At 40.8% G+C, this 27,743-nt stretch overlaps 1 protein-coding gene across 1 annotated transcript; it reads right to left on the bottom strand.

Moving 5' to 3' along the window:
* Window positions 1–412: 412 nt before the first annotated feature.
* On the bottom strand, window positions 413–26,628 carry LOC131447087 (uncharacterized). The gene is made up of 12 exons (XM_058618541.1): window positions 26,454–26,628; window positions 26,167–26,313; window positions 25,980–26,053; window positions 20,346–20,404; window positions 19,991–20,011; window positions 19,331–19,597; window positions 18,857–18,944; window positions 17,686–17,915; window positions 17,049–17,336; window positions 15,476–15,654; window positions 7,979–8,071; window positions 413–6,643 (listed from the first exon to the last, which is right to left on the bottom strand). Exons 4-12 carry the CDS (start codon window positions 20,389–20,391, stop codon window positions 6,197–6,199), a joined length of 1,659 nt encoding a protein of 552 aa, XP_058474524.1. The 5' UTR covers window positions 20,392–20,404; window positions 25,980–26,053; window positions 26,167–26,313; window positions 26,454–26,628; the 3' UTR covers window positions 413–6,196.
* Window positions 26,629–27,743: the final 1,115 nt, after the last annotated feature.

Genomic DNA, 27,743 nt, shown 5'->3' with positions numbered 1-27,743 from the left:
AGTACCTTTAGAGAAGGTTTTATTATGTAACATTTCAACTTTAGGAAGTTATTATTTTTTTTATTAAACTTTTAAAGTGGAAGATAAAGACGCCATTTGAATAAAATCAGACTGAATTGTGAGTCGTGTAAACACAGGTTTTAACATCCTCATTTTTCCATAAATGAGTTTAGTTTACTTTCTTTGTAAATACCTGCATATCATCTGCCATTACATGACTCTCATTTTCAAATTTACACCCAATTTGTACAGTTTTCTCTGTTCATTCTGTGTTTTAGTTGATATTCTGCAACCAGTTAGTGCCACTAGTGGGCGCAATGGCGCCACAAGAGTGACAGGTAGGGAGAGAAGAAGAATAAGAGCGGAAATTGTGTTCATTTTCTGTTAAGACTTAAAAACTCTATGGTATACTATGGTGTGTGCGATATAACATGAACGCAGCATCACTAGACGTTGAATAAAAAGGTTGAATTTTCCTTATAGCTTAGCTTAGCACAAACACTGAAAACAGAAATAAAGGGAAAGCTAATGTACATCCATCAACGTTTCCTTCAAAGCTGATTTTCTGCGTGTCAAACGCACATGAAGAAAACAGATACCTGCGCCTTAATGCACAGTTAAACCACCATAATGACCCACAACATTAGGGCTAAGTACCTGCACGCATTAATAGGCCTTTCACACATTTTTGTGGTTGTGCTAAGCTAGTCTAAGCCGTCATATTTCCCAAATAGAAAGCAAAAAGTATTGCATTCCTTTATAAATGCGTTGCATGCAAGCATTTTCCGTTCCACATTAGCAGCCCGAACTTGGGTTAAAAGGTCTTTGACCACAATAGTTTTCCTTTAGATTGTGGGCCTAACTACACTGGTTTAAAAGGGAACTGGTGGTAAACGTGAACTTGAGATTGTTGTAACTAGTCGATGCTTTAGGCTCAACGTTAGCTAGAATATCTGTGCTTATTCCTTCTTTATTTGGACATAAGTCGTTGCAGAAACGGACAAAATTACGCCATTACTACCTCGAGGCTGCTGAGGTGACTGAAGTTCCCTCACACCACACTAGAGGATTTTCAAATCAAATCAATAATAATCAAGTAATGTGACTTGACGATCCAGTCAAGACGCAGGACCACACACTACAATTCCAGGGACGAGATTCCCAGGATTTGGGATCTCACAGATACCGTGATTTAACGCGACTTCAGAATATAGACAGACATGGAGGCGGACTGAGAAGACGGAATCAACTTGGCTTGTACAAGTTTACGGTTCTAAACAAAAGTATGCAACATCCGTTTCCCCAATCACGCCCCAATCGCTGTTCACTCGTAAATATCAAATATGTCTTATTCTTACGATGTTAAAATTGCGTCTGTTAACCCCTATACAGGATCATTTGGCCTGATAACCTGTTCACATCAGCCTAAAAGTGGAAGAAGACCACGATTATACTCTAGTGTAGCTCAGGCTTAAGGGGAAAATTTAAAACTTTATCTTGGGACATCCTTTTCTTTCATCAATTAGTTCAGAATCCACAAAGACCAACTGTTTTCAAAAGATGTGCTGAAAGTTTTGTAACAGTTGAGACAGTTTTTAAATCTCAGGCCGACGCAGACGCTCCCAGAAAAAACGGTGCATTGTAACGGATGTGGATCGTAACAGCGTCGCTCTCATTTGTGCGTGTGTCTGTGTGCAAAAGCTGCTGCCATGTGGACAACCTTGTGACATTATTGACTCTGCACTGCCCTCTAGTGGACACATTTTCCACCCCCTCCTTTCAAATCCAGCTGAGGCAAACTTTGATGAAAGGATGTTACTGTGATTCAACATGACAACATGACATGAATAAAATGCAGATGTTTGAGGAGTATAAAATCTTGCATAAGCCTTGCGGTAAGGAACATATTTCCACACTGTAAACATGCACATATATTAATATTTACATCAGAGAAATAAAAAGGGGGAGGGGGCACTGAGATGTGCTATGTCTGATTCCTCTGTGTGTCTGTGATGTTTCTGGCTGTTATAGCTAATATTGCTTTAATTTAATTGAAAACCCTTTGACCATTTGACCGTCCAACTGTCACTGCCCTGTGGCAACACTGATTGCTCACCGACGAAAGTATTTTATGCACTCATCATCATCCAAACTACTTTTTCCTGAATAAGGGAACTAGTTTACCTAGTCATTTTTTGCACGTTAATATATTATATATACACAATAGCTGCTACTATTTTTTTTATTATAACCATTTTAAGTACACTAACTTTTTTTTTTTTACCTGTGTTTTGAATTTGTGCTTTTTGTTTTGCAGGCATCAAACATCTGTATCATATCAAAACACTCAAAGGTCAGTCAGGTCATAAATCTTTCACTTTTCCCAAGTTGACATCAGTTGTTTTTTTTTGCAGCATGTGGTAGCCATCCAGGTGACGGCTGTGAGTGGCGACAACAATAACAACACTGACATCTGAATGGAATCCTTGGGAAACTTGTACCTGGTTGTGATGAAAACCACTGAGGTTTGACACGTTTTGTGTTTTTTTTGTGTTTTGGTGAACCATGTGATTGATGTTGCCATGGATACTGCTCTGCTTACAATTGCACTCTTAAGCCCCTGGTATAGTTCCGTGCACATGGCGTATATCGCAGACCCTGGTATACTCGCGTGTCAGAGTCCTGTAGTATCCCACTTCACCACCCGGTGGCGTTACAAGTCTAGACGCAGGGAATAGGACGCATTCCTACCAAAGAAGAAGAGAATGATGCTACGGCTCCCTCGGACACGTCTTGTTTGAGGAAGTATACCAGGCCCCTAAAGCTCAATCCTATTCTACCACTTACCCCTAAATATCTGCCCTACACCCTCCATTTTATGTGTTCACATGTGGGCATAGCATTTCCTGACTCTTGTTGAGGTAGCAGAAGAGCAGAATGGGCTAATTAACTGATTGACCGCTATAGACGTCGATTGCATCACTGCTCTTAAAATGGATCGCAGCCAATGAGTTAACTTTTCAAACAGAGCTTATTTCAGGGGAACACTTTGAACTTCGGGCTGAGATATTTCCCAGATTAACTAAATAAAAGGAAACTAATGTTACAGCCATAAAACTAACACTAGTTAGCATGCAGTGGTTACCGTAGCTACACAACACGCTAACCAATATAAGCTTTTTGACAAATATCGTTTGAGGTCTCTTGTACCTGCTATAAACTGGTTCACCAGTAAGACATTTCCTGACACATCTTTAGTCCAAACTAGTGATATTACAACCGTTAACAACAGGGTATTTTGTTAGCTAGTTTGTTTTTGGTCTGGGCCACCGAGGCCCAAAGCTATCACCACCAACCCCAGCGTCAAAGCTTGTGATCTACCGGTCGATGTTCGTTTCTACCCTCATTAATGGTCATGAGTGATGGGTCATGACTGAAAGAACGAGATCGTGGGTACAAGCGGCCAAGATGTTTTTTTTCTCAGAAGGATAGCCGGAGTGGTGTCCTGGCACATCCACCTGGTGGAGAGATTATATCCTCTGGCTGAACTGGGAGAGCCTGGGGATCCCCTCGTCAGAGCTGGATGATGAGGCCATGGAAAGGGAAGTCTGGGGCCCCTTGCTAGAGCTGCTACCCCCCGCGAACCAATCTCCTATAAGTTGTTGACGATCGAAGGATGTTCGTTTTTGATAACCGCATAACAATGTTTTTGAATGAGGCGTTCTATTTCATATGGCCGGATTTTAACCACTATGCCTTGTAACTCACTTCCAAGGGGTAAAACTGAGAAATGGGATTGGGCCTTAAAGTGCCAAGAGTATCATAAAAGACACATATCACAGACTGTGTGACATTGGGCAAGGACAGGTTTGAGTGGTGTTTGTTTTTGCTGTGAGACGTGTCTTTCACTCTGGTCCTTTGAAATGTCTTCAGCGTAAATTGACTTCCTGTGACCTGAATTAGCCCACAGGCTCCTTCCACGGCAAGATAAGACAAGTAATTAGTCAAAAGCAGCTGTTTGCGCCATGGGAGCGGATTTTAATTGAGTGTGTCCCCGCTTCTTTCTAAACATGTTTGAACGCTTGTTGGCACTCCCTCCCATGTTTTTCTTTTGTCTGACTTTGAAATGTGTTTATTGCCATTTGAGCTACATTAACAAAAGAAGTCCCTTTCAAAACAAGACAGGCTGGGTTTGTTTTTTTCCCCCTCAAATCAGATCTGTTCAGTAATGGCAAGTGATCATATCAGATTTGCATATAGAATGCAAGGAAAAATAGAAGTGCATCATCTCACATGAGTTTTTCTTGTGCGTCGTAGGGGACTGGTTTATGCTGCTCAAATAAAAAAGAAGGGAGTCTTCTATATCACATGTGCAGTGCCGTGTTATGTGCTGTAGTCACGGTCAGCTTCACTATGATACAAAGGCCCACAATGGTGATTCTGCTATGACAGACATATTGAAAGATAATGATATAAAGATATGTCAGGAAATCTGTCTGACCAAAGAATCAAAATGGACATAAATGGGTCTGTCGATTTATTTCTCAGCCAGTTAGATTATGTGGTGTGTGCAATTTTTGTCTGGAAATCTGATGAGATGACTGTTTTTGTTCGTTCATGTTAAAATATTGATATTTGGTGCCCGTGTATCAATTATCAATGAGATTGATACAAGAGTTGCCTCACCCGTCACGACAATGACCTCCTTTTCTACTTTTCATCGGCCAAACAGACCCACGTCTCCACACGGTCCACTGACTGTGGAACATCTCCTTTGTCTTGCTCTGTAAAATACTCCACACTGCACACACACACATACTCATAACCACTTCTCAGGCTCATTCCACCAGCGCCTGATAGGCAGCGGTGTTATCGCAGATTGATCCGACCGAGTCTCTCTCCGGCCTCTTCAATTTTTGGAGAAACAACCGGACGACAATAATCGGAGTGTCCAAGAGACGGATGGAGGCTGAGAGGAAAATAGGAGGCTTTCAATCATGCGGGCCATTTATCTGCTCTCCTGAGTAGCACCGTTTTCCATCACTGTCATCGTCCTTTTATCGCAGCTCCTCGCTCTATGTACAGTTTGTATATATATGTGTGGTGCCCATGAATCTGTCTGTCCGCAAGTAGACTGAGAATCCAATTACATTTTCCGGGAATTGTTCCAAAATTCCTGAAAGTGTTCAGAAACGCTCTGTCATGACAACTCCACTAGTACGAAGGAAAACCACTCGATATTTCATCATTCTTGTGCGTGTGATGTTTCCACTTTTTGATTATGTCTAAACGACAACCCAGGACCGCCCAGGACTCGCACAGTCGCGCCGATTCTCGATCTCCTGTTTTTACTGTGAGGGAAGTTTTCGTCGGTGAGTGAGTGCTGAGAGCAGCACTTGTATCTGGAGAGACAGAGGCGACTTTGTTTTGTTTTGTTTTTTGTTTCTGACATGCTTGTAGTGTTAATAATAGAGTCTGTGTGTGGGTGGGATGAAATGCAATCATTGCAGTGTTTATGTGATGCCGTGAAAGCAGACAAAAGTGCTGTCGGAGGCAACGCGTCGGGTTTCAACCAGGGAGAGACCGTCTTTGCTGTTGTTGTTGTTGGTGGTCTTAAGTAAGTTGTGTCTGTTCATGTCGCTGCCTGTCAAATCTGTCAAACTCCGCAAATAATGTACACATTTTCTCGAAGTTTTTCGATAGGTGCTGACATCGTTCAACCCCTAACAAGTGCTGAGTGTTTCACCCTTTTCACATATCCACATACGTCTTTCGGAGCCCGCGCTTCTTTCATCACATGCAGTCAATCTACTCTAATGGCTGCATCCTCCTGCAGCTCTGAACTATGACATCTACTTAAATGTTTAATTGAAATGCATGCATTTTACCGTACGCACAAAACTGCATTGTTCTTCTTTTGATGGAGCTTCGGGGGTTTTACACTTTGCATATCATCTTCCAGTGCATAGTGCATTAAATTTCGCATTGTGCATTTTGTGCGACAGCCTTTTTGTTATTTTTCTCCTGGGCTGCAGTGACATCCAGCTCCAGGCATGAATATTTGATTTGTGTTGTTGTTTTTGTGACGCCATGATCAAGGACTTGTGGTGGAGTTTGGATATGATGAAGGTTCTCAGAAATGCCAGATGTGGATGTCATTACTGTGTACCGAGACACAAAATAGAAATACACCCTCTCAGGTGCTCTGAGCAGGTTCCTCTTTCAGCCCGGCTTCTCCACTCTCTCCTCCTTCTGTCTTGACTGAATCTGAGCCAGTGGTGCCCCTGGAGGCCGTTCCTGGTGACGCAGCTCCATGCAGGCTGCCGTCGGGGGTCGCGTCTGCAAGCGAGCGAGGGTTGGATGCCGGGCTGGCGCTCATGGCGGAGTCGGGGGTCCGAGTGGCGCTCAGCTCGCCGTCGGGGACAGCGGTGGCCTCCTGGCTGTCGGAGTAAACTCCTTTGGTCACAGCTGTGGGGGAGACGGCGTTGAGGAGTGGTTTGTTGGAGGCGTAGGTGATCGCGGCATCAGTGTCGCTGTCTAGTGGGAGACCAGAGCTGGTGAACTCCACACCAGAGTCACTCATCTCCATGAAGTTGTCTGAGTTAAGAGCATGGTAGCGACCTGGTTTGGACACTTCAAGGCCCTGGTTAAAAAAGGAAAAAATATAAGTGAAATAAGGAGGGATAGAGTGAAAAAGACACAAGTTAAACAATAAATGGCAAGAAAGAAACAAGGAGAAGAACAAAAGGAGGTGGAAATTATGGTCAGGCAAGAGAAAGATGGAGGAAAAAACCTTCCCCATGCAGACAAGAGGAGATGGAGGAAGGAAAAGGGGGAAAAGAAGCGATAAAGAAATTGAGGTCAGTGAAAAAGCAATGTGAATAATTGATGCTCATGTTGCTGGGACATTTATAGATTTACTGTCCACTTACACGCAGCCAACACAACTAATTTCTCTTGTTACATGGAGGCAACAGGAATGTACGTGAACGAAAAGCATAAACAGGCTTCTAGAGGGAAATCGATCAGATTTGTATAAAAGGTAAACACACACACACACGCCTGCTTTATCCATTAAATATGGAGGCCACATCCATGTACAGAGGATGGATTGAATGTCTATGCTAGCTAGCATCTAGCTAGCTTAAGCTTTGCCATATGGTCTTCAGACATTACATGTAAAGTCAAAGCACTCTGGCTAAAATAATTACTCGATTAATTGATTGTTGTTCAACTACTTTGATATTTGTGGGTTTTTCCCAAAGAATTAAAACAAGTCCCAGACTTTTGAGCTTCTTCAAATGTGAATATTTTCTTTGCTCCGTATAACAAAGAAATCATTAAAACTGAATAATTTTGGTTTGTGGACACAACAAGACAAAGATTTGAGAAAATTATCATCATTTCCAGGTTTGAAAAACACTGTCCTCAATCCTTCAGTAAGAGCTGTGGTGTGCACAACTTGACAAGGTCACTTCCTGCGCATTTAAAATGAGAACTTATCCATCATGCCACAATTATTGGACTTCTCAATAGCCCAATTGATTAGGAAATGATTGTATTGGATGGTAATAGGATGTTAGATTGTTTTTTTGGTTGTATTTACATAAATTTTACATTACGCGTTTCAGCTGTAGACTACATTATGCATCTGTACTGTTATGAAACACCATTAGTGCAGTCAGCTCATCCATGTAATCGTTGATTCATAGTGGGCCATCTGTATTTAATATATAGATATATTTATTGGTTTGGTATTTTATTTTGAAATACATTTTGATATGCATTTCTGTCCATGCGTGGTTATCTCCGAAGCATTAGCTTCTTAAACTATGTATTGACACAGATTTGAGTGTGTCTGTGTATGAAAAGTGCGATGCAAATAAAGTTTGATTCGATTTGACATTCACAGCTCCTTCAAGTTAACTGTATTTATTCTTTTTTTTATCACTTGGTTTTTACTGGCTCCAGCACTGACCTTGATGGTGACCTCTGTGCTCTCTGTAGGCTGATCACACACAGACTGCGCCAGCGACTCCTCAGTGAACCTGGTGTACGCATCATGGACGACCTGCAGAGCCACACGTACACATAGAACACAACACACACACACACACACACACACACAGGAGGACAACACACAAGAACCATAAGAGACTTGTCAAAATCTTCCGTGTAACATTCTGCATTCATCCCATCATCAAAACGACAACAACACTGCTGCAGGGACATAAACACACACACACACGTAAAAGGTTCCTACACCTTCACAGAAATACACACACGATACGAGGACGAGGACGACACTTGTCTGACGCCACCGTTGGAGAGACAAACAGTTTTGTTTGGTCTTCACAGTGAGGCTGGAGGTTGAGAGGAAACAGAGCCTAAAATCGTTTTGTTTTTTTGTTTTTTTTCAATGTCGGGTCCTGTGAACTGCAGGAAAGATAAATGAAGGGAGGACAAAGAGGCAGAAAAGAGGAAACTTGAAAATTGAGATGGATAAGCAAAGAGAGTTATTAGTTGGAGAAAAAATGGAAGGAGACAGGCGGCAGATTTGCTTCATTTCAGAAAGAGACACATAAAAACTGTGCCTCAACTGAGAATCATTCCCTAAAGAGCTATAACCATCATTTACCCTGTAATTACGACGAATAAAATACTAATAATATGTATAATTTAGTGCTTCTTTCCTCTAAAACATCCAGTTTTTTTGTTGGTTCCCTGTAGTCATTCTTTTTATCCTTCTAGTGTTACTTACAGCACTTAAGTAGCAGCAGCAGCAACTGTATTACAAAGTGTTTTCATTTCTAAAAAGGTAAAATGCTGCTACACTATCTAAGAATCTGAATGGAAGAAGTAGCAGGGATCAAATGAAGCAGGGGAGTATATGTACTAAGAAAGGGTTGGGTATGACAAACATCAGGTGAAAACTATCAGGACGGGGTCAAAAATCAGGCTACAGGAAGAAAATTATCCGATTTGAGAGAACAAAAGTAACACCAAAATAAAACAGGAAATCAATGAAAGAATGAATGAATATATAAGGAAAAGAAAAGAAATGAAAACATCAAATATATCAAATATAAAATCTAAGGGCATTCTCTCTAAACTGTGGAATGACATAATGAGCTGTTCAATTTGTATACCGATAAATCCATAAATATTGGACATGGCTTTCCTGTTTGAGTGAGGACAAGGACAAGGAAGTCAGAGAAAAGCAGTTAGCCACCAGGGGGCGACTCTGCCTGTTGCAAAAAAAAAACTCAGTTTGAATAGAAGTCAATGGGAATTGCTCAATCACTTATTTAGTTTCAGGTCGTCTTGAATAAAACATTCAGTCAGTTTTGTCAATTATGTTCCTATTTAGAGGAAAATGGAAAAGTTTTTACTGTTTTTACTGTTGTGGAATTTTTTTCCTAGTATATCGTACCATAGTTGTATCTCAGTATAATTTTCTGTTAATTTGATGTTCTTTGTTGGAGTAGAGTATCAAGTATTCTGAAGCTGATTCTGATTTTAATATCTGACTTGTCAAATAGAAACAGCAACATCAGAGACTTTAAATGAAAGGGCCAAACAAGGAAAGAGAAGGGGTTAAGGGAAAAATAGTCAGCAAGAGGGGGATTGAAATCAATATAAGGTGGAGAGACATGAAGATACAAAGAGAAGGACTCGGCAGAGAGACAGAGGACGGACGATGGCGAGGACACTGATCTGAGTTTCGTGTCGGTCTCTCGGGTTACGTCCTGAAAGTTTGCTGACACGTGTTTGTCTGAACCTGAAATCCATAACGTGTCAGAGCAACGGACATCAGGGCTGACTGCTGTCATCTCAACCTCCACTGTCGATAAACACACACACACACACACATTATAGACACATGAACACAAACATAAGGTGTGTTGCTGTATTTAAGCATAAACACATAAACAAGGACACAAACAAACAGACACACACTGAGTTAGAATCTGTGCATAAACCTGCTGCTTTAACATTTATCCCAGTGTTCAGTGTTAGCCTAACTAGACATTTGTGCTATATCTGCTTAGCACAAGTATGTTCGCATGTTGAACTGGTGACAAGAAAAATAAATTATTAATAAGCTGTAGTGTAGTAAAGATTTAGTAATGGTAGTGAAGTCACCTCTGAGTTGACAGCGTTTTTGTTGAAAAGTAAGAAAAGCAAAACATGGACGCAAACGTGTCTAGGGCTAGCCTCTGTTAGCCAATGTTAGCAATAGCAGTGGATAGCAACACTCTACACCGTATTCTGCGCACATGCAGCGTAGCAACATGTCCACGGATAAAACTACGGGTACGACTTACTTAATGTGACACAACATTAACAGTAAAAGTAGAAGAGTGTTTTTACGATTGATGCGACTGGCAGCCATTTTGGAAACCTATAGCTAAATCTGTCACACTCACATGATGAACTTGTGTTAATTTTCATTAAATAAACATTAAAAGCAGCTTATTTCTGGAAGAATAAATTGATTGTAGTCAGTGAAATGTGAATATCTTTGGTGGCTATGATGACATTTGGAATAAATGTAAAAACAGCAGGTGTTTTCAATGTCAGGTCACATGTTTCTCTTATCTATTTTTTATATTTGCATCATATAAAACACGGAGTACGACCAGACAGAAGGACACACATAAAAACATTGACAGCACATACACAGACAAGTAGTAAAATAAATCTACAAGATATTATGTGAACATCTTAGGTGTTTTTGAAATATGGTTGTATGAGGTACTGACATATGGATTAGGATTTTACAAAAATAAAATCTATAATCTCTCTTCAGTCTTTGATGTCTTAAGAACTTCGTCTGATACTTCATCTTGCTGTTTAACAGCCTTTTTCAACTGGAAAACTGAGTTTGTGTCACCCTGTAAACTGCTCACTCTCCCACACCAAAGTTCATTGCAAAAACAAGTGATTTTACATCACAGAGAAACAGTGGTTGTTGATCCACAGCTGCCTCCATCAGTGACTTCAGTAAGTGCCATTTAGGGACTTCTGTGTTTGAAGTCCCTTTGTTCAGATTTAAGTCAGAGACACAAACTTACCACATGAGGCAACAGTAGACCAGTTCTCGTGTGTCTCTGTGAGCTAAAAACAGTGTTTTTCTCTATGGACTTTGGTGCGGGAGAAAGGTGAATGTAAACATAAGGTTTAGTTTACAGCCAGAAAGGGCTGATTAACATCAAGATTAAACACTTAGTCACAGCATTTATGCATCAGTTCCTCATCAACCCACTCATAAAAACTTCAGACGTTGTTTTAACAAACCCACATAAAGCAAGAACACACTGTACACATTAAATATTTACCCTATGAATCAAACGTCACAATAATACAACACCAAAGTAAAGAAATAAATGTATTTATGAGCTTTGAGCTGACGAAGCATTACATTATGCTGCTGTGTCTAAACACAGCAGAGCAGCTCTGATGTCTTCAGTTACCATGATGAGTAACTGCAGAGCTCGTTACTACTTCTATATCAGCGGTGAAGAAGAGAAGAAGAGTTAAAAAAAAAAAAAGCTGCTAAGCCACAGAGAACAGAGGAAAAGTATAGGCACAAATATTTCACTGATGTTGAGAGACACAAAGAGCCTCACATCAGTGTGACTTTCTCAAAGCTGCAGTTATATACTGTAGACACACACACACACACACACCAGCAACAAAGAGGTTTAAACCATCTCAGCAGGTCTTCGCTGTTATTCAAAAAATCATAACTTCTGAAAGCAAGTGAAAAGAACTGACTTCCATTCACTTGTTTTAACATAAACGTACGACACTGAGTAAATATGGGAATAAATGGCTTGTTAAAATGAACCAGTTCCCTTCAGTTCAGCACCTTGACCTGGCTCAAAGCTGTATCTTTAATCTTTATCTTTAATCATAAAAAACATTCTTTTGAAATCAAAATAAAACACTTAAAGCTGGAGGTCAACTTTGGTGTTATTGAATCAGGTTTCCATGACAAACTCTCAGAGTAAATTAAAGTTAAATTAAAAATGTTTTTCCAAGATTTATTAAATAAAATAAAAAAAGTTGCTATTCAATAATTTAATATACCACCACCCAATATAAGGTTAATGTCACATCTGCCCTAAATGAATAGCCTTGGAAAATCATTTTTATGTTTCTGTATATTCTGTATTCACCATTATGTGGAAGCTTTTTAACCGAAATTCTATTTTTAATGGTAAAATATAGTTATAGAATTTTCAAATTCACTGTTTTACAAAAACAGTGAAAAACAGAAAAAACAAATAGTAAAGCACATTATTATTATTTCTAGATTAATATGTCAAAATATAGTTATTTGCTTGCATTCCTGGACATAAAAATTATTTTTAGGGTTTGTTGTCTATTGGAAATTGCTGGTTTATATATTTGAGATAATATGAGGTGTTGACAGTTTAAAAAACAAGTCAGAAACATTATATAATGCACATATTTGCATGTCACGTTTTACGGTATATTGTGAACTGGGTCGCCATCTTCAAAAAGTGGGTCCCCATATTAATCGTTTGGGAAATATTGGAGAAAGTGACCAATCACAGGGTAGTTTAGCGAGAGAGGGTGCTCTTATTGGCAGTGGAGGGTGAAAGGTCATCATTTCAGCGTTTACAACTGTTGTAAAAAAACCTGAAAAAGAGCAAGAGAGTCACAGTAGATGCAAGTGGAGGCTTATATAGATGGAGTGATTAAATTCATTGGGTTTCTCTGTGCTTACTCTGTGGTCAGGACAGAGAGACACAATCCTAAATGTTAGTATTTGATTTTTCCAGCAATTCTGCCTACAGCGGATTTAAGCACCAACATTTAATAATGTTAATGTAAGTCCTCTTGTGCCATTAATAAAGGTTTTAACAGTGATATTGATCTGTACATTAGAAAGCAATAACGTGTTTCCTTTAACTGCTGCACTACCTTTTAATTTTGTTGTCAAAATAATTGTTTTTTTAATTGAATATAACATCAAAGTAAAATTGCACTGCATTTAACGACTAACAAACCTTTGTTTTCACTTGTGTGTGTGTATTTAAAGCTGAATTTGAAGTAATATGACCTTAGGTGATATTAAAATACTGTATAATTGTGTATATGTAATATACGTCCAGCAGAGCTCAGTCACATAAATGTTCAGACGTCTGTTAGGACCAGAGAGACAGTTTGTCCCAAGTCCTGGTGCCAGATTCACTTAACATAACTCATTGACTTTTTGTCAAATTAGATCTCTGATCAACTCCTGCTGGTTCATTAAGATTGGCGGCAGTTTCTCCTCAGGGTCCAGGGTACTTAATGGATCCGTATCGCCATAAACTTAGAAAATGCTGAGCACGTATTTCGGAAACATGTCGCCAATAATCTTGTCACGCACACAGCAAGTTGATCAAGGAACTGATTTGCCGTAAAAGCAGCACATTTCTCTAGACACCGATACAACGAGGGGAGGAACAGAGAAGCCACACGACACAATGCTCTCACCAAGAAGAGGCTCCGTGTGAGGCTCCTTAACATGAGAGGGAGAAACGTAACGCACAGGCAACAGCATTAGCTGGGCCGACACTCACACATGTCTCTGTCAACCTCAATTCCACAGCAGTGCAGCGATACAGTCAAGATGCACATCGTCAAAACATCAGAAAGTGGACAAACAGTTATCGTTTCAGGTGCCTAAATTATTCAGATACTTCAATATTTAAAGTTGATACAAACATACTGTAGTAAGTCAATATAATATCTTACGAAAAAAAAACACATTAACTCACAATCAGACAGCCTTTTCCAACAAGAAACGGAAGGGTTTTTTTTCGTGCACCAAAGTCTATTGAAAAAATCTGCGTTTTTATCTTGCATCGACACAGGATTTATTTATTACTGAAAACAACTTGCATCCCTTCTCTCCACCCCCCCCCCTAAACAGACACAAGCAGCCACACACACCCACCTTCTCACACACAGACAGCCCTGCTGACCAACCACCACCACCCCCCCCCCCCCCCACGAACCATCACACATGCAGCCACACACCCACCTTCTCAGACACACCCCTGCTGGCCACCTCCTCCTGTTGGAAAACTCTGCCTTATGGTGCGATTGAAATCGAACTCATGTGAAAAGTCCGTAGAAAAGAATCAAAAGAATTCAAAAGTTGATAACATAAGTTATTGATTCTGTCTTAACAACCTCATACACCTACACTACATATTTCCCAGTCTCTTCTCCAGCTGTTTACCTGCAGGCAATTATCTGTCTGTTAATTAATTTAATGAACAGTGCTCGGGGAACGAGGGGTTAACAATTCCTATCTCACAAAGTCGATCATCATTTAAGAAATGGGCGCTGTAGCAGATTTTTCAATTTGTTTACGCCGTGTGTGATTAATAGAAATAATGATAAGTCACGCTGTAAATGATGATAATGCGGTGAGCTTAATTTATCATTACTCTTATTAAGCTCTTATATAATCAATCTTAGCGTATTTCCTATGCCACTTTGTTGTTGTGTTGAACGACTTTCCACCGGTACACAGATCAATACCTGAGCTTGATGTTCAGATGTCTCCTATAGGTGAGTCATCGGTTTCTAATGGCTTTTAAATTGCTCCATAAATTCAGTTGGTTAACAAATTCCCAACAGGGCCGGGCCTGATGAATGGCTCTGTGTTGACTGGAGGTTTGACTGTCAACTGGTCTAAATTATCCATTCAGTCAGTTAATCAGCAAGTATTGAGCCGCTGTATGGAGCGGCACTATTTTAAAAAATATGAATGAAGCAATCGATGAACCTTTAAAAAAAAAAAGGAAAACCTTCATAATCCATTCATGATTAAAGAGCTTCATTGAAAACTGATGGAGGACTGAGTGAGGAGGACAATGTCTCACACCGTGCATACAATTTACAAAAATATTAGAATGACAGTCACTTGATATTTAATTTTAAAAAGGAACAAGGTGTTTTCTTATCGTGGAAATATCAATTTGCCCATATGGAAGTAGTGATTTGTAGTTGTATGCACACACACTCTGCTGTGTTTCTGCACTGTCCCTTTAAAACTAGTAGCATTTATGACACAATAAAAAGTGTCAATTTTTAAGTTTCAGTTACTTAAGTAAACTTTTGTCCTTCTTTTGTCAAAAGTATTTTCTTATGTATGTGAGGACAAAAAGAGCATTTCTTTTCCAGGGAGGAACAACAGTTATGTGGACGTTTGTTTTGAGATGCTGTTTAAAATTGTCCAAATTGTAACCATCCAGGACAGATCCAGCACTGTGGGGGAGAAAGTCGGCCATCTGGCCAATCAGCTGCCACCGCCACCTCTCTCCATCATTTCCCCATCAACACACACACACACACCTCACTCTGCTTTCAAACCCACTGCTGCTGTGGCCCAACAACATTCCTCCATCACAGAGCGATGCTAATGCACCCTGGTGGGCGTTACCTGTCTGAAAGCGTCGCCTTCGCTCTTGCCCGCCTGCTGAGCGATAAGCTCCAGCTTCTTGTTCTTCTCGTTCCTCTTGTGCACTTTGTAGAGGCAGGACAGCAGGCACACCAGCAGCAAGAAGGCGATCAGGCCCAGCATGGACAGGATGCTCACAGTGAGACGCGGCAGACGGTAGGCTGAGAAAAATAAAAACATGGGATTGTCTCTTTTAAAAACTGAAATCCTGTTTTAATCTGCACAGTATGGCTAAAGAGATTTAAATTAGAAGTTGTTTGGATAAAACAGCCTCAGATTTAAGAGTTTCCATTAATGCCAGGATCAGACTACGCAAATTCAGGCCGATTTTCAAGCGATTTGGTCGTGACCGACTCGATTATGTACGTTGGGAGCGATGACGTGTAGTGTAACATATTTGAAGAACAGAGATTTGGCGTCTGGGACGCTCTGCGACACCCCGATGAGAAGTCTAACATTTTAGCATGTGCCACTGTGATTTGATTAATAATCTGACATGGCCACCATTGTGAAATTCAAAAATATAAAACATAGTGTAATCTGATTCCAGCATAAGTCACAGTAATCATGTCACTCATTCATAAATATGGACGACAGCTTGACTGTGACACTTTTGAACCAAATATATAAAGTCCTTTTAAGTATTTTCTGAGTTCGGGTATTTAAAAATGACACTTTAATAAAAAAAAAAAAATACATTTAAACGGTAAAGAAGGATTAGAAAAGAAAACTCTCCACACCAAAGTCCATAGAGAAAAACAGTTTTTGATCCACTTCTGCCTCCGTCAGTAAATTCAAATGAGTTATTTTGTATTTTTGGTGTTTAAAATCCTTCATTTGGATTAATCTAAGTGCACAAACTGACCAAAGACGGCAGCAGCAGACGAGCAGCTCCCGTGTCCCCATGTGCTAAAAACATTGATTTTTTTCAATGTTTTTTTTGGTGCAGGAGACTGATCAGTTTACAAACTTTGGTTTTCACTCCAAAAAAGTCTATTCTGTGGCGAGATAAAACAGTGAGTATAAGTTTTTAGAGCCAAGTTATACCACTAACCTTTAGACAAAAACTTAAAACCCGAAAATAATAATAATACATCATATTTATATAGCGCATTTTTGGACACTCAAAGACGCTTTACAAAACACAAAACAAAACAAAGGACAGGACTGAAGTAAAACTATTAATTGTAGGCAGTTTTAAACAGGTGGGTTTTGAGTAGTGATTTAAATGTCTGTAGTGAGTCTGAGTTCCTGATGGGTTGTGAGAATGAGTTCCAGAGAGTGGGGGCAGCTGCAGCGAAGGCTCGGTCCCCCAGGGTTCGGTGCTTTGTCCTGAGGGGAGTGAGGAGGTTGGAGTCTGCGGATCTGAGGCGGCGGGTGGGACAGTGTAGGTGGAGGAGGTCGGTGAGATATGAGGGGGCCAGGTTATGGAGGGAGTTGTAAGTGATGAGGAGAACCTTGTATTGTATGCGGTATGGAACAGGGAGCCAGTGGAGTTTTTTGAAGATTAGACGGCATCTAACGGCATCTTGAGGATTAAAAAACATCTACATACCCTCCACCTCTATGTAGACGTGAGCCACAACAAATCCAGCCAGGTCTGTCACTTTGAAGACGCCACTGTCTGCCTCCTGGACCTTCTTCATGATGAGCTTGGAGCCATGCACAGTCAGCCTGCCCTCCAGCAGAGGGTCCAGTGGTGTCACCAGAACCCCCTGGTCCACAATAACCCGGTCCTGATTGTCTGCTTTGGGCCTGTAGACGACGCTCACATTGGTGTAGTGCAGGTAAAGCTTCATCTCCAGGTTTTTTCCATAGCCAAGGTGCTCAAATTCCTGGTGTTCTGTGGACACATTGTGAGGAGAACTGTGAGGCAGTTGGACAGATCACTTTGATGGAGGACGTTTCGAAAACAGTTGATGATTTTGTCCCATAAAGTTGTCCCAAATTGTTCTTGATAGGATTTATCTACAACCTATGCTTTCTTGCGGCACTTTATAGTTTCCCTAATGGCAAGTTTAAATTAATTTTACATGTATTACAGAGGCTTATCACCTCCTGTGAGATTAAGCCTTAATGGAATTTTAAGGGCAATTTGCTTAAGAATGAGATCATGACATCTGATTAGTCTGAGACACACACACACACTCCACTTTGGCAGAACACTTAGTTAAAGCTTACTCACTCCTCACCTCTGACATTCAGACAGTTCCTCCGCCTGACTTTGCCCTCGCGGTCCAGCACAGTGAAGCTCCCCTCATCCATCATCCTCACGGCGTGCAGTGTCACCCGTTTCTCTGACACGCTGAGGCGTCCCACGTAATCGTCTGCCAACACCCCCGTCTCGTTGTACAGCAACACAGGCGGAGCCTCTGTGGTGTGATGGTGGATCTCCGTTTGATTGACATGAACCGGACTGGGCCTTTCCACAATAAGAAAAACATATTAAATAGATTGGTGAGAATAGAGGGCATGTAAACACCTGTTGACATGTAACTGACTTGAATAAATGCGAACACTGCAGGTTCAAAATGTCTTTGTAGGGTACTGAGTGACAGCAATAATGTTAAGGACGTAAAACAGATATAAAATGGAGTATAAACACATGTATGCATAGCTTTAATGATTGATGGTGGGCAGGTCGGAGGTAGCTATTAGCTATTATTGGCTAATTACGTAGGAAGCGCTGCTAATGCTGCTAAAGTGACAGCAATGTCGTGTTTGTTGTGTGCACTTTGTCTAACAAACTTTTTTTGAATAAAATAAACATGTGGATGTAATTGGATTGGCTAGCGCCTGTGCTAGCATATTTGCATAACACTTACACCCCTGCAAGTAACTGACCCACACTCTTTTGCTCTACTGCTGTTATGCTAACCATCTGTTCCAATAGTTCTAACTTTTGAAAAAAAAAAAAACACAGTGATTCAGATAATATGTAAATCAGAAGTGGAAATAACATCCCTCTCAATTTAGGTACATTGCTGTTTTCAAAGAGCTTCACAGGTCAGCATAATGTTATAGCTAGGTTTGCTAGCAAGTAAACCTACATTGTTTGGTATTTCATACGGTAACACAGTATCAGCACAGACATGAGTGGGACTGTGTGTACACACTAACTGGACACAAAAGGACAAAAGATAGCTTTGTTCATAAAAACAGTAAAAACTACATATATTTCAGCAGCCATCTTGAATGCACTCAGAGGACAATGAATTTGAACTAGGTTTTGAATTTGTTGTCACATTTGAACTTCAGCAGGCCCTGTGACCTCCAATTACAATTGGAAGCGTAAGACTTGTGTTGAATACACAAGACTTGAATATACTGTATTTCTTCTAGGGCACTTGCCCTGTGCCATACCTGAACTCCAGGCTGATGGGGCCTTCAACATGGTTGAGGTGGATGTAGTAGGTATCTCCATACTTAACCACTTCCTCCAATGCGCAGTCTGATTGACATGGAGAGAGGAAAGAAGTAAAAATGGACTCAACAATGACAAACACCTTCAGTTCATACCTTTTACCACATAAATTAATCAGACATAATAATTTTTGAAGGATTTAAATCGATACTTTATTTGCAGTTAGTGTGTTTTGATTTTGTGGTGCATTTTTGTTTGCTCCATTCATAAAGAGTTGTTCATATTGACACAATTTGAATTCCAAAGTCATCCCTCCCACTTCCGATGTAAATGGAACGCAGCATAATTATTGATATTGATTTTTGGCCTAGCTGTATTATCTCATAAAAATGTGGCTTTGCATTTGAAGTAATTGCAGTCAACATGGAAGCTGGGCAACACTTTGTCACAATACCACACAGAAGAGTGCTTACCCCTAACAGCGAGGGACAGTCGCTTGACCGGGTGGTTGCTGTTCTTGATGACGTACACGCCCTCGTCCTCTTCCTGCACGTCCTCCAGCACCAGGTGGCCCAGAGAGTTGAGATAACTCCGCGGGCTCACCACCTTGCCGGCTTGCATCAGAACCACCTCCATGGACTGATTGGTCCTGGGTTTGAACACAACCTCGCCGACCTTCCCGGGCGGGACGACCATGTGGATGTCCTCGCCGAAGAACGCCGTCCTGCGTTCCTCTTTGACTGGAGGAGACAAACAAGTTATTCTTTTAAATATGACACATGAGCTTTAAAGGTCTTCATTTCTTTGTCTGTCCTGACTCTAAATTAATCACTAACTATTTTGATATTTTGATTGAATTAAGTAGATTTAAGAGAAAAACAGTGATTAATACACAGAATTTCTATTTCTTATGCTGCCAAAATGTCCATGTTATGATAAAGTACAAATATGTAATGTTTTAAAAAGTGTATTGAGATAACAAGATGTAATTAATTGTAATTATAAATAAGCAAATTCTGTATTTAAATACTGAATTTGACCTATTTTATATAAAGGCAGAAAATAACATTAGACATTTGAATGGCATTTATTACCAATAATAATTGGTGAATTTCAAAGCTTGTGATGTTTACCTTTGAGAGACGCTGACACAACTGTGAAAGGAAAAAAAGATAAAAGTGAGTGCATTTTTTTTTTTATAACACAGTTTTTGTTCTACATCTGTTGACTCAAACAAAGATCTTTAAATAAGTCAGAGTTCCTTTGTTCTACAACTTTACCTAGAAGTAGCAAAGTGTTTGAAATGTAAATGTCTCACACGATGACAGCTAAATATAAAACACGACCTGACGCCATGTAAGCAAAGAGAGGAAATTAAATACATCACAAAAATAATCGGCTGAAGCAAATATGGTTTCACAGGAAGTCATTTTTTTTTGTTTCATTTATCCAAGTTACTCCCAAGTGACTGATTATATTTGTGCTCACCGGTGCAGAACACGGCACTGAGCACTGCAGCGCTGATTACTTTCATCTTCAGTAGTTCTCTGAAAAAAAGAAGAAAAAAGAGACACAAATAAACCTACAATTGAAAAAGTTTATTACAAAGGGGTTTTGTTTCAAAAGGCTCAAAACTAAATAAAAAAGACATATATAAAATAATAAAAAAGATACATAAAAGAAGTTAGATTACAGTTCAGTTCAGTGCTTAACTGAAAACTACAATTACCATCTCACAGCCAACAAAAAGTCAAGTGACAAGAAATACGGTCTCCACTTCTGTTCCCAATGTTGAACTATGGCCACAGCTGTGTTTTTAGAGAACATAATGAGGTCACTTTGACCTTTGGGACATAAAATGTCACATTTTCATAACCAAGTCAGACATTTTAATGAAAATGTGCCACAATTAGCGCAGCAAAAGCGAGTCGACATGAGCTCTAAACACAGCAACGCTGAGAAACACAAAAAGAGTCGTCAGGAGCTTAATCACCGTTGTGTGAACTCATTTTGATTAAATAATTGGTTTGTAATTTTTGTAATTTGCTCGTTTTACAGTTTGCAAGGTCATGACAAGTGCCCTCCAGGGCTACAACTCCTACAACTTCACGTCCAAGAGAATAAGTCATATGAAGCAATGCCGCTGTCAAAACCTCCCTACAACTGTGCATATATACTCACACCAACAAATCATCGTACTACTTTTGCCTACGAGCCAAACATTTAGGGGCTGCTTGTCACAGCAGAGATGCTTATTACAGCACATCGCCAGCACAGAAGCAGGAAAATCTCTGCAGGGCAGAAAGCGTGCCAGCTTCAATCTTTGTCCTCGAGTTGAGAGATTTAAGTCCCCCCCCCTTCCTACTGCTCTGCAGCACCCTGCCAAGCTAAAGAGTATATCCCATATTAGCCCTTCAAATACCTGAGGGAGAGCACTGCTGTAAGTCTAAGACCCTGTTGAGACACAACGTTCAGCTAAAGACACATGACCACAAACCATGATGAGGCCGGAGTGGCGGTTCAAAGAGAGTAGCAGACATTGACATTAACATGCAAGAGTGCACGGTCATGACTTTGGGTCGGTGTGTGTGTGTGTAATGGAGAGGAGCCAGCTGGCCTGAGGAGGCACTGACCTTTTACCAGCTCCTGCACTGGATTAGAGTAAGCAGTAGTAGTAGGCAATAAGATATTGAAGTGAATATAAACAATAATTATCGTAGGCCACAGGAGCTAAGCATTTTTTGCTGAAGGCAATCACATTAAAAAAGAGATGGTGTCAGGTTCCAGGGTCACAGATGCTGCATTCACATCAACGTTTCAGCCTGACCGATCTATTGATTTGATCGGTTAGGTTTCTAGGAAGGTAGGTAGGTATGTAGTAGGTAGGTAGGAAAGTAGGTACGTGGGTATGTAGGTAGGTAGGTTTACAGAAATCTATCAGTCTCTACTTTCTATCAACACCAGCATCCTCAGAACAAATCATCATATTAATGTTACACTCACACAACCATAGTCCTTTCTAACCTCACCACAGATTGGACAACAGTGGTCCTAATGAAGAAGAATGCTACATTAGACCGCAGACAAACTAGTTCATGAACCTACAGAAGATGCTGAGTGAAAAAAGCCTTTATATTTTCCTGAACAACACAGGTTAGACGAGCATGAAGACCAAAATCCCTGCTCACTTAATTTCACGCAAATGGCAGAACTTCCCCTGTGTGTTTTATAACTGACGACAAAGAGTTATAAAAGAGAGATATTTTCCTGTTTGTATCAGGCATTACGGGACACATGCCATGACTCATTGGATCTGTACACTCTGAAAGAGAGAACAATAAAAAGCCATTGAATTCTCAGCAGCTTCTAATGATAAAATATTAGAGTGCTATTTAAAGGGGGGCGAAAATGCCCATTTATTTTCCTTCTGCACCTCAATAGACACAAAAGTCACTTCAAAATGACGCCCTAACATTAAAGTGGGCAGGAAAATTGCTCGAGAGGCACTTAGTCCTTTCGTGGAAGACAGTAATCATAGCATATTTTCTAATTGCTGCCCTGTGAAGTGGGTTTGAATCACCTCACTTTAATGTTTCACTGAGCCATTAGCTTATTGTATGTGTGAGTGCTCTTGCTAGATCTAAATCGCAGATGTGATTCGTGGGGAGGGGGAAAGAAAAGACTTAACTGAGGAGAAAATGACTGTTGTCAATTATATAAAAGTCCCACTGTATGTCACGGAGAAGGCACACAACACAATACATGAAAAATGTATAAGTTTAAGTAGAGTCAGACGTGAAGAGGCTGAGCGTTGAAAAAGCAGTGCTCACACTGAATGCAACAGAACTTTCTCGCTAAGAGATCAAAAAGTCATTGCAAAGTTGAGTTTGGAACCAAACTTCTAGCTTCCAACAAGCAACACAAATCCAATGAATTGTACCCCACAAATGCTGTGACCTTCACTTAAGTAGATCAAGTTAAAGCAGAACTATGCAGGATTGTTTACTCATTTTGATGGTTAAATGGCTTGTGTGCTCGGAGAGTGAGGGCTGTATGTTAGTGGAAAACCAGCCTTGCAAAGTCATCCGCTGCGGACCCAGAGTCATCAGAATCAGGAGTCTCGCAAAGTCACCAGGAGAACAGTGAGGATAAAGGGGTAGACAATGGATGGATGGATGTTTACGGTGGTGTTGTACTCCCAAACTGTAGGGGGAGCTCCATAGAGAAAAAAAGCGACCAAACTCCGCTTAACTTCAGATTTGGGTCACATGGTGGTGCAGTGGCTACCATTGTTGCCTTAAAGCAAGAAGATCACCACTTCACTTTGAATCCCAGCACAAACAAGGGCCTTTCTGTGTGGAATTTGCATGTTCTCACCAGGTACGCACCGATTCTCTCCCTGGGTTCTCTGGTTTCCTCCCACAGTCCAAAAACATGCAGAGGTTAATTGGACATGCTAAATGGACCATAGGTGTGAAAGTGAGAGTGAATGCGACCTGTCCTATGTCCGCTGGAATCGGAATCAGGCTTCAAGTTTAGATTTAGTTACCACTTGCTATGAGCACTTTATTCTGTTCACTGTGTAATAACATTTTTAAATGTTTTATTCCATATCATCTCCGCAGCCTGAGCAGCAGATATTAATGTTGTCCTTCAGTTGAGGGCACTCTACCTTCTCAGATGTGTGACTCTAAATGGGGTCGGTGCTCTTCCGTCTCATGCTATCACCAATTACATCACTCAAACAAATGAGGAGATGCACTGACTGAGCCGACACGTCCACCTCCTCTTCTTCTCCCATCATCTCTCCATATGCATCATCCGAGTAAAGATCTGTCTCTGTCTGTTACTTTGCTGGGTCCTTATTCTGTCTGCTTTTATCTCTGCTCTCCTCAACAACAATCTCAGTCTGAGTGATGTGCTGCAGACCTGCTGTTATATTAAAGCTATAGCCTGCAAAGTTCCTCTGTTTTATTTCTAGTGTTTTAATTTATTTGGAGGGTTGTGTTTTTGTCCTTGTTATTTTTCTAGATTTTTGATTACCTGTCCTGCCATAATTAGTTTTACCTGTGTCTAGTTGTCTCTACCGGTTCTATGTTGGATTGTCAGTCTTCCTCCCTGTGTTGCTTTTGCCATTTTTTTTTACTTTATCCCTGTACTCTTTTTGCTTTAAGCCCGTGGTATACTTCCACACACATCAGATATCACGGACCCTGGTATATTTACGCGTCAGGGTCCTGTAGTATCCCACTTCACCATCGGGTGACAGTACAAGTCAGACCAACAATGCTACAGCTCCCTCGGACACGTCTGGTTTGAGCGGCTCACAAATGAAAGGTCCGTCGGGCAGGGGCGTCGCAGTGTCAGCTGGTTCGTGGGTTGCCAGGTCGAGGCTCAGCTGACTATCCTTGGCAACAACTTCTTCTGTTGTCAAGTGTTTTTTCTGCTTGGTGAGTGGGGCTTAACACTCCACCTAGTGGTGGGGCAGAAGTTCAGTTCGCGCATGCACTGTCAACGCACACCCAACCTGCTCTTTGCGTGCGGTTCCAAAAAAGTATAACAGGGCTTTTAGTCTGCTTTTGTTACGTTCATTAAACAAGATTTTTACCTGCACATTAGGGCGGGGGGCGTATAATCAACGGGGAACTCAAACCTAACAAGGTACACACACTAGGAAGAAGTACAAAATAAAACAGGAAACCAGACACAAAGAACCAAAAAGCCCAGGGTAAGGAACACTTCGAGCAAGAAAAGTTCCAAAGACAACTGTCCAACAAAAAGTGGGGTTTCTGTCACATGAGTATGCAGTTCTGGATTAGACACTGTATACTGATGTATATTACAGTACTGGTACTGTGTACTGGACAGTACTGGCCCACTTCAAACCATGCGATCTCTTATTAAAATGATGACGCCTGCAGGAGGGTATTTACGTGTGTTCTGATGCAATAACCCTGTAAATGAGTCTGATCCGCAATGAACAGTCTGGAAATCCGAACTTGGCCTTGTGTTTGTCAAAGATAAATGACATACCAGCTTCTGCCCTGAGTGTGCTGAATCGCCATAAGAGTCAAAATTACAATCTATAATCTTAAATCTAAAGATAATGAAATCAATACCACCCCCTCTTGCCCCCAGCCATCCCTCTCTCTTTCTCTGTCTCTCCCTCCTCCTCACTTTCTTTTTTTTTGTTAATGCAGGAGCACCAGCCGCTGGTGCAAAAGGGTGCGTCATGAATGGATGAACAGGGGCTGTCCCGTTACGGCAGCGGCGGTGGTGGTGGTGGGGGGGGGGAATGTCCTGATGGAAGATGGAGGAAATGAGAGCGAGAGAGTTGAATGAAGAGTCGAGGAGAGAGAGAAACACCCTGACGACACAGGCTGTGCATGACACGGAAATCAATGCAATTTCCTTCATCTCTCGTGTCAGATTTGTCATTAAAAAACCTCTGCTGTCATCATTTATTGTCATTTAAGTGAATGTTGTGTGTGTCAAACTCTTAGTCAGAGGCTTGGAGTGTGTGTGTGTGTGTGTGTGTGTGTGTGTGTGTGTGTTCCAGTACATTGTGTAACCATTCACACTCAGAGCACGATAATGCAGCACTCATACTGTTCTGTGTATATGATATGTTCCGCCTTTTGTCTTTAATTGTGACTGCAGATGAAGATTATTTCCAAGATACAATCTGGTACAGCAGTGAGATTAAATTAAATGCCATGGATTCACCACCAGCATCAGATCACATGCCACATGAGAGAATATGAAGGATTATTTAGGCCTGGAATTAACCCAGAATTAATATTATTGTTATTATTACAAAACCATGCGTCCTCCTTTTCCCTCTCCTCCTCTTTATTGTTTGATCCCTGCCTGAGGATGCCTGCTTCGCGCCGCGTTGCCGTGGGTAACACGCCCTGAACCAGCCTCTCTCATCAACATCAGCAGAACCAGCAGCAGCACGAGCTCATTTCATTTCAGTATAAAAGAAAAAAACTGCAGGATTTAACCCTCTGATGCCTCCCTGTCCCTGTCCCAGTGGTCTCAACCCAGTAAAAATACTGTATACAAAATTATAAACATAAATTAAATAAGAGTGAGTGGGTGGTGCGGTAATTAGCCTACCTTTCTCACGCCTCCAATCCCCAGGAAAAAAATAATAATCCCAGGTCTTCTGGTTCGGTCTGGTCAGGGAGGGGCTGAGGGTTTCAGGAGAGAAAGGGAGAAAGAAAGAGAGGAGATCAGCGCTCTCCTCCTTTAACTCTCATTTATCTGCTCTCAGACTCGACACACACACACACACTTCACTGACATCAGACTTGAATGAGGAACAGCTGAAGTCACAGTTTCGGTTGGTGTCGGGGTTTTTTGTGGACCATCTGAGTTCGGCGGTACTCGGGCCGCACTCGGGAAGAATCGTCAAAATCTGGCTCAGCGCCACAAGACGAAGAATCCCCCTCTTTAACACATATACGTATACACTCATGTTACTATTTACCTTGTTTTCATTTGTTGTCTGGCACATATTTAATAGTATTTATTCTTTATTTCCTTATCTTATTTCTGCTGTTCTACAATTTTTGGTTGCGGGAACGTTACCTGAAGGTTCCCGCCACTGAGGCTCTCCTGTGGTTGATATGGAAAGTTTTCCTAATGTTCCCCTAGCGTTAGGTTTTGGTTGTACATTTGGTTCACATAACGTTCCCCCTAATGTCCCTTTTCTACAACCTTTAGAGAACAAATTGCATAAAGTAACCTAGCTTTTATCCCGCTGTAAACTCCCTCTTCTTCCGCCCAAGTTTCACTCACTCATTTAAACAGCGCCGCCGCGAGGAGACATGGAGTAGCGACGTCCGGCGAGTGAAGCTGGCAGAGGCTGTTTACTTTAGAGCGTCTTCATTTGTCAATTAAAATATCGATATTTGCCCTGACGTATCGATTATCGTATTGCACGAGGAAGGACGAGGAAGGTCCCACCCCTAGTTTAAATGTTTTTTTCTATTTTCTATCTATATAATTTTGAACTGTTACTTCAGACTCATGGTGGATATATCTATATATATATATGTATATATATATACATATATATATACATATATGTAATTAACTAAAGGATAAACCCATGTAAACATAAAGAGAGTAAAAATAATCACTGAATACAATGCAGATGAATGTATTGAGGCGATGTCAGATCGTAGAACATCTGCTCTGGTGCACATTTATGAGGCACTTCTTTATTTCGTTAGAGTCAGAGGTAACAGTTTGGATGGTGGGTGTTTTATTATTATTATTTTTTCCATACAAATCCCGTTATAAATTCTCAGTGCGAGGAAATAAAAATGAAATTCTCCTCCCCGTATCATTGCTCAATGCTGTGCTGTTGATATTTTCCAGCCAAGACCCCAAACATATTTCCCATAAACAAGTCAGCAGAACCACTGAGGCTCAGGGAAATGTATCACCAGTGTTAACACAGTGGGACTCACAGCCAATGTAATTACATATCATTTTTTTTTTTAAACTTGTCAGATTCACGTTTCTGTTCCAACAAAAACAGAGAAGCTGCTAACTAAGAGGAACTCCAGCACTAAATGGAGACCAGGTTTGGTTAAAGCTATGAATGTAGATAATTAATTTCATCTCTTACACTAACTGTCCTCATGTCCTCCTTCACAACATCCATGGACCTTCTCTGTGGTCTTCCTCTTCTTGTTCTCCCTGCCCAGCAGCTCCATCTTGACTCTCTTACTTTAACTCTAATCTGTTCAATCATCTCATTTGTAATCCTGTCCACCCTGGTCACTCCCATCGAAAAAAATCTCAGCATCTTGGGTGGAGCCTTTCAAGAACCTCTGTCGAAGTACATCTGATTATCCCAAAATGTAAGTA

This window comes from Solea solea, chromosome 20 (genome assembly GCF_958295425.1).
Source record: "Solea solea chromosome 20, fSolSol10.1, whole genome shotgun sequence".
Lineage (NCBI taxonomy): Eukaryota > Metazoa > Chordata > Actinopteri > Pleuronectiformes > Soleidae > Solea > Solea solea.
Note: the sequence above shows the minus strand (reverse complement) of the source record. Positions and strands in the feature narration are given on the sequence as shown.